Raw genomic sequence first — 8,357 nt, 5'->3', positions numbered from 1 at the left:
ATTAAAAAATTCTTCAAGTTGGTGGTACCTAAACTTCATTAAAATACATTTACTCAGAGACTTAAAGTAACAAACATTCAATAATACTTCAGAGATTTTTAAGCAGTTTCATTACTCTGGGAAATACTAAAGAAAGTAAAAGCTTGAAGATGGTATGGATGGTTTTATTCTTTATAAATTTTTCAAACTTGTTCAAACAGACCATGTGAAGTCATATGCTGAATGCTTTGAACTTAGAATGGAAACAAGAATTTTGACATGTCTGACTCTCGTCTTGATTGCTTATTGGCAATGGTTGAGTGAAATTAATGAAGGAAGAAAAAAATATCCCCACAGGGGCCCACTCACACTGTACTACCGACAGCATAGGTTGTCTCACATGTGAATGTGATCCTTTGTTTCTCTTGCCTCTTCCACGAACATTGGGATCAATTTCCTAGGATGCCAGTTGTTTTCAACTTTTTCTCTTCAATTTCATGCCAAGTTAAAATAAAAAAAATTCATAGAATTTTTAGAGTTTTATAGTTAAAAATGCTATCACAAAATTGTTCTCATCGTATTTAATAATTTTTATGGTTGGAAATCTAAATATAAATCTAAGTAAAATTAAGTTTCATGTTCGAAAATGAAAAGTTGAATAATTATAAAAGATTTGTAAATTTATTGTTTTAAAGTTTTTAATTAAAAAAGTTGTTAATTTCTTTAAGTTGAATTCATATCTTTTTAATGTGTTTTTTTACATATTTTTTTTTTCAAAAGACCCATTAATTTATTATAATTTTGTAATATAATAAATTGTAACTTATGTCCCAACAGATCTATAATTAAAACTCCTTTATATCTTTCAATATTACAATGCAACTGTAACATCCCAAAATACAGTAATTACCATAAGTCAGAATTAATTACAATTAACAGTAAATCAATGCAGTCTTTATATAATCAGAGTTTAAAAGCCGAACGGCTTAGATTGCAGAGTTAAGATATACAAATCGAAAACAGTGAATGTTAATAACGAACGGTTTTACAAAAGAAATAACCGAACGTTCAAAAACAAAACGAACGCCTAAACTAAAACAAAAGACGGACGTCCTACTGTTCCGCTTTCACTTCAACTTCGACTATTTCCTCGATGACGTCCTCTAGAGTGACCTCGCCTTCTGCTCACATCCACACGGATGATCATTGCAAGACAGGACGAACGTACAGATACAATGGACAACACAAGGAAAACGAAAGGGTAAGCTTATATAATTTAACTCATAACAACAATACATACATTTAACATTTCAATTCACACATACAACAAATAATCTTAACATAGAATAACATAGAAATATATATATATATATATATATATATATATATATATATATATATATATATATATATATATATATATATATATGACAGACCGTCCGGACTGTATGATCTGTGTAGTTACAAGCGTCCTTGCACTCGAGTGATGTAGTAACTGGGATACACCTAAACAGCTGCCACTCGAGGTTAGTCCGTTCTTACGTCGCCCATGTTAACTTATGGACTAAGGACCTCCTGCCATTCACACGCATGACTTACCCTCTCTACGTGAGAAGAGTAATCACTGAATATCAGGATGGACAGCGAGTCCTAACTTATCCACAGTCATACTTTACCAAATTTAATATTTAACATATCTGAGACGTTCCTCCTTGGAACGCTCGTTCAAATTCCATAATCGTATAATCATTTAATATAGTGTTCACATGGTAATATTTTATAATTTATCATCATTCTCATCTTTAACTTTAAGAGCATAAAAGGACGAACGTTCAGTCCTTTGAAGAATTAGGACGAACGTCCAAATAAAGTACTGGATGGACGACCGTGACTCTCTGTTTGGTCAGTTAAATGAACTGACTCTATTGAAGGTATAATGATAATTAGAAAATTTTCGTGAAGAAGATCTTGGACCAGATTCAATGTACCAAGGATGGTCAATAATACTTAGAATTTTCTTTGTAAAATATTGTATATGAAGAACCGATGCCAGTATTTGAACGAACGTAAGAGGATGAATATTGTAATATTTGAACGAACGTTATTTACGTTCGTTAAGGAATCAAAGATAAGGACGAGCGTGCGGTTTAAGACCGAACACTACATCAAAGCGAACGCTAGGTAGATGACCGAGAATCAACCATGACGAACGCTTGGTATAAGACCGAGCGCTCTTTAGGACGAACGCTTGGTTTAATACCGAGCGCTATTTAGGACGAACGCTTGGTTTAAGACCGAGCGTTGTTTAGAACGAACGTTCGGTATAAGACCGAACGTTACATATTTTAAAGTGTAAAGTATTTATATACAGCTGAGCTGAACCGAACGCTCAGACATTTAAATGGGGACGCTCGCTCTCAAGCGGAGTTCTTCCCAAATGAAAGAATTCCATTCTAAGTTATTTTCAGGGAAACCGAACGGTATAAGACCGTACGGTGACGAGCGTAATTTATCATAGGGAGTGATTTACGTTTCAGATTTTCCAACCATAACAGATTTCAGATTTCAACATTTAAAATTATACTTTATAATTCATATGATTTTCAATTTATAAACTTTATAACATTCATTCCAATTACTTCATATTCAACATCATCATACAGATTTACTTCATACAACATAAACATCCATGTTCATGATCACACATCTCAATCATCATACATCATACATTCGCATTCATACTACATACATGCATTTCAGTCATCAACATGCATACGTTTTCATACATCCAAATCAGATCATACCACATTCAAGTATAAATTAAACATATAAGCTTCCCTTACCTGGATAGCAGTGTTCGTTCTAAGAGTATCACTTGGACTTGCCCAACTTATGGTTTTCTACCCTCCACGATCGTTCTTACACTCTTCAACTAAGTCTAACCAAAGAAACGTAGAAGATATCAACTTATACCCTTGCATGCAACTGAATCTGGGTTCGCAAGAACTCCAGAAATGAGCGTATGAGTTGGAAATCTTACCGTTAACAGAATCTGAAGTTGTTCGGACCAAAATGAAGTTCACGGCGTAGTGAACGTTCCTACGGTTCTGAATGTTAAACGGAGAAGAGATGTATAAGTAACAGTAGAGAGAAGTTGGAGGTTTTTAGAGAGAAGCGGGAGAAAAGGAGAGGTTGGGTTCTGAGGAAGAAGATGAGTGGTGCAGGTGAGTGGAAGGGTTTTTCGAAAATCATTTTTGTTCATTCCAATCCCAGACGAACGAGCGTCTCGTGTGCTGACACCTGCACCCCCACTTCTGATTTCAGAAGTTTCCAACTCGACACATGGCGCTCGTGCATGCAATGCAAAGTGGGTTTTAATTACCCGGAGTAGTGACGTGGCGTGCGCATTAATGGTGATGTGACAGATAATTGCAGTGTTAATTTTTCCGGGTCTCACATTCTCCCCAACTACAAAATTTTCGTCCTCGAAAATTAGAAACTTACCCGTAAATAAGTGTGGATACAAGTCCTTCATAGCATCCTCCACTTCCCATGTTGAATCTCCAGTCTTCGCGTCCCACACCATTTTAACTAGGCGAACGTCCTTTCCTTTATATAGCTTGGTGCGGCTGTCTTCCACGCGGACTGGTTGCAACTCCAGCGTTCGATCATGACGAAGTTGAACGTCTTCCAACTCCAGTACGTGAGATGGATTCGCTATGTACTTCCGGAGTTGAGAAACGTGGAATACTGGATGAAGATTTGATAACTGAGGAGGCAAGGCAAGTTCATAAGCTACTGATCCAATCTTCTTCAAAATTTGGTACGGCCCTATGAACTTGGGAGACAACTTCTTTGGACGAACGGCTCGGCCTACTCCAGTGATCGGGTTGAGTCTAAGGAAAACATGGTCTCCTGCAGCAAACTCCAATGGTCTTCTTCTTCTATCCGCATATGATTTCTGTCTGCTCAGGGACGTCTTCAATCTCTCTTGGATCAACTTCACTTTGTCAGTCGTTTGCTGGATGAGCTCAGGTCCAGTGAGTACGTTCTCTCCTTCTTGGAACCAGCAAAGTGGTGTTCGGTACTTCCTCCCATAAAGAGCTTCAAACGGCACCATTCCAATGCTAGACTGAAAACTGTTGTTGTACGTGAATTCCACTAGCGGCAGGACTTCATCCCAGGCGCCTAAGTGATCTAGGACGCACGTCCTCAGCAAATCTTCTAGCGTCTGGATAGTTCTTTCAGACTGGCCGTCCGTTTGCGGGTGATAGGTTGAACTCATCTGCAACTTGCTTCCCAATTCGCCTTGTAAAGACTGCCAAAACCGAGATGTAAATCTCGTGTCTCGATCAGATATAATGCTTGAAGGTACTCCATGAAGACGAACGATCTCCTTAATATACAACTTGGCCAAATTTGTCATTGACATCTTCAAGTTTACGGCCAGGAAGTGGGCGCTCTTCGTTAGCCTGTCCACGATCACCCAAATCGAGTCATGATTCCTGACCGTTCGTGGTAGATGAGTCACGAAATCCATGGAGATGCTGTCCCACTTCCATTCTGGAATTTCCAATTGCTGTAATAGGCCGCCAGGTCTTTGGTGTTCCGCCTTCGCTCGTTGACAGGTTAGGCATGACGCTACAAAACGAGCGACATCGTTCTTCATTCCAGGCCACCAAAATGATTTCCGGAGGTCTTGATACATCTTAGTCATGCCAGGGTGCATGCTAAGACGACTATGATGACCTTCCTCCAGAATAATTCTTTTCAGTTCACCATCGTTGGGAACGCACGTCCTATCCATGTAGCGCAATAGGCCGTCCGTTCCAGTGTTGAAATGCTTGGCCTGATCCGTACCGAGCGCGCTTAAAATCTTCAACAAGTCCTCGTCCTCGCGTTGCTTTATCCTGATACGGTCAAAGACGTCACTGGAAATTCTAAGGTTACAGCATCTAATAACGTTCGTTCCTAGATCGAACTGTAACCTTAGGTCTCGGAAACTCTCCACCAAACTTAGCTCTTTAATCATCATCACCGAGACATGAACTGTCTTCCTGCTTAGGGCGTCCGCCACTACGTTGGCCTTCCCAGGGTGATACAGCAGTTCAAACTCATAATCTTTCAAAAACTCTAGCCAACGCCTCTGCCTCATGTTCAACTCCTTCTGATCAAATAAATACTTGAGGCTCTTGTGATCACTGAAGACTTGGAAAGTAGACCCGTACAAGTAATGCCTCCAAATCTTCAGTGCGAAGACGACCGCTGCCAATTCCAGGTCGTGCGTTGGGTAATTCCTTTCGTGAATCTTCAACTGACGAGACGCGTACGCTACCGCTCGCTTTTCTTGCATCAGAACACAACCTAAACCTTGGTGAGAAGCGTCGTAATACACTTCGAACGGTTTAGACGTGTCTGGAATAACCAACACTGGAGCGCTCGTCAATCTCACTTTCAACTCTTGGAAACTGGCTTCGCAACGATCGGTCCAAGCGAACGGCTGATCTTTACGAGTCAACTGAGTTAGCGGAGCTACTATCTTAGCAAAACCTTCAATGAAACGTCTGTAATAGCCCGCCAGCCCAACAAAACTGCGTACCTCAGTGACCGAACGCGGACTTTCCCATTCCAGTACCGCTCAAACTTTTGCTGGATCTACCGAGATGCCTCCAGCCGACACCACATGCCCCAAGAACTGAATTTCTCTCATCCAGAATTCACACTTAGACAATTTGGCATATAATTCCTTCTCCCGCAACACTCCCAGTATAAGTCTAAGGTGCTCTTCATGTTCGTCTTCAGTCTTGGAATAGATGAGAATATCATCTATGAAACCGACCACAAACTTATCCAAATATGGCCTGAAGATGCGATTCATATACTCCATAAACACTGCTGGAGCGTTCGTTACTCCAAATGGCATTACAACGTACTCATAATGCCCATACCGAGATCTGAACGCTGTTTTCTGGATGTCATCTTCCTTAACTCTGATTTGATGGTATCCGGATCTCAAGTCAATTTTTGAGAATACCGCAGCCCCATGCAATTGATCCAGCAAGTCATCTATCCTCGGCAATGGGTATTTGTTCTTGATGGTCAGCTTATTTAACTGCCTGTAATCTATACACAACCGCGAGCTGCCATCCTTCTTCTTTACTAGTAGTACGGGCGCTCCCCAAGGTGACACGCTCGGTCTAATAAACTGTTTCTCCATCAACTCTTCAATCTGCTCTTTGAGTTCAGCTAACTCTGCAGGCGACATCCGATAAGGCTGAACCGAGATAGGAGCTGCCGTCGTCACCAAATCAATGGAAAATTCAACTTCACGGCGAGGGGGAAGTCCAGGTATTTCTTCCGGAAATACGTCCGGAAATTCATCCACCACCGATCGTCCTTCACTATACTTGTATTTGGACGATCGTCCCAAATTCGCGTTCCTAACTTCTCCGTCTTCATGCGTCATGATGAGAAAACAGCTGGCGCCCTCCATAATATCTTCTTTCAGTTGGCCGAGCGTCACTGACAGTACTTCTTCTTCTTCACCAGGAAAGATTAACTCCTTCGCCCCACAATCTATAAGAATGCGATTGGCAGCCAACCAATCCATTCCTAAAATCACTTCTAAATCCTTCATAGGCAAACAGATTAAATTCACCTTATAACTACGCCCCTTAACCACAATAGGACATCTAATGCATACGGTAGACGTCCTAATCTCTCCAGCCGTCGGGGTCGACACCACCAGGTCGAACTGCATATCTCTCTCCACTATTCCCAATTTCTCAACACACGCCTTCGAGATGAAGGAGTGGGTCGCCCCCGAATCAAACAGCACACAACAAGACACTCCATACATTAAGCATTCACCGGTTATAAGGTTACCTGAGTTTTCTGCTTCCGCTCCAGTTATAGCATATACGCGCCCCACTACTTGTGCTCTACCACCTCTCGGTTGGTTCCTTCCAGCATTAGGTGGCCTCATCACTGCGCGTCCGCCTATATTGCACTCATTGTCTGAGTGTCCATTCCTTCCACAACGATTGCAGTGTTTTCCTCCCACTAACTGAGGGCATGAATTCCGATAATGTGGCCCTCCACACCGGAAACAAGTAACGCTCCCCTGTCCAGACTGCCCGACAGGAACCATTGCTTGTGACCCGCTTGCATTAGAGGATTGGTTTGGACGAGCGTAAGGTGGACTCCTCTGAACAATACCTCCCCTGGACACGATCGGTCCCCTACTCACTTGTTGCTGTTTCTTATGTCGTTCCGCCTCTGCCATATTTTTCTCCAATACTTTCGCTCGTTCCACCATAGCAGGAAACGAACGGATGCACAAACTTGAGATCAGTACCTTCAGATCACTCCTCAGTCCGTTCTCAAATTTCCGACATTGCCACTCTTCACTGGTGGCCATTGTATTGAATCTGACAAGATGTTTGAACTTGTTGGTGTATTCTGAAACGGACATCCCACCTTGAACGAGCTGCAGAAACTCTACCTCCTTAGCAAAACGAACGCTGTCAGGGAAGTACTCTTCATAAAATTTGTTTCTGAACACTTCCCAAGTGATCGGTTGTTGAGCGTCCGTCAAAATGGCTCTCGCGCTCGTCCACCAGTGGCTCGCTTCTCCAGTCAATAAATACTCCGTGTACGCCAACCTGTTTTCGTCTGGACATCTCTTGGCGTTGAAAATCCTTTCCATGTCCCTTAACCACTGGTCTGCCTCGTCAGGGAGACCCTTTCCGCTGAACTTAGCCGGATGGTGTTGGAGAAAACTCTCCAAGCTCCACTCGGCAGTAGGCTGGGCAGCGTTGGAAGAGGACGCTCCAGGCGTACCTCTGGTTGCCGCTAGGATTTCCATTAGCTGCCTTTGGGTTGTTTCAGAGTTGGCACGAGAGGCATCCAAACTCTGCATAGCGGCCTGGTTTTGCTGCATCAGTGTGGCGTTCTGCTCCATTAACGTTGTGTTTTGTTGATGCAGTCTTTCAACCACTGTTTCCAACAACCTAGTGTTGATGGACGTATCAGACTCGTTCGGTTGCGGAGGAGGAGGGAGTCTAGGCGCCATTAGTTTCTCTGGATCAGAGAAAAACGATCGTTAATAATGTTCAAGAGTTAAAAACAATAACTCATTAAACACACAATAAGCACACAGCAAAAACACAGTGCACTCATAACCTACAGTGTCCTTAAAAGAACAAAACTGCTCTGATACCACTAATGTAAAATCCCAAAATACAGTAATTACCATAAGTCAGAATTAATTACAATTAACAGTAAATCAATGCAGTCTTTATATAATCAGAGTTTAAAAGCCGAACGGCTTAGATTGCAGAGTTAAGATATACAAATCGGAAACAGTGAATGTTAAT

At 41.8% G+C, this 8,357-nt stretch overlaps 1 protein-coding gene across 1 annotated transcript; it reads right to left on the bottom strand.

Annotated features, from left to right (window-relative positions):
• Positions 1 to 4,223: 4,223 nt before the first annotated feature.
• LOC148198284 (uncharacterized) lies at positions 4,224 to 8,053 on the bottom strand. The gene is made up of 4 exons (XM_088115739.1): positions 6,865 to 8,053; positions 5,819 to 6,750; positions 4,729 to 5,125; positions 4,224 to 4,297 (listed from the first exon to the last, which is right to left on the bottom strand). The coding sequence occupies exons 1-4, from the start codon at positions 8,051 to 8,053 to the stop codon at positions 4,224 to 4,226; spliced, it is 2,592 nt and encodes an 863-aa protein (XP_087971865.1).
• Between the last annotated feature and the right edge of the window lie 304 nt (positions 8,054 to 8,357).

The sequence above is a fragment of the Vigna umbellata genome, chromosome 5, assembly GCF_029865625.1.
Source record: "Vigna umbellata cultivar VRB3 chromosome 5, Vumbellata_1.0, whole genome shotgun sequence".
Classification (NCBI taxonomy): domain Eukaryota; kingdom Viridiplantae; phylum Streptophyta; class Magnoliopsida; order Fabales; family Fabaceae; genus Vigna; species Vigna umbellata.
Note: the sequence above shows the minus strand (reverse complement) of the source record. Positions and strands in the feature narration are given on the sequence as shown.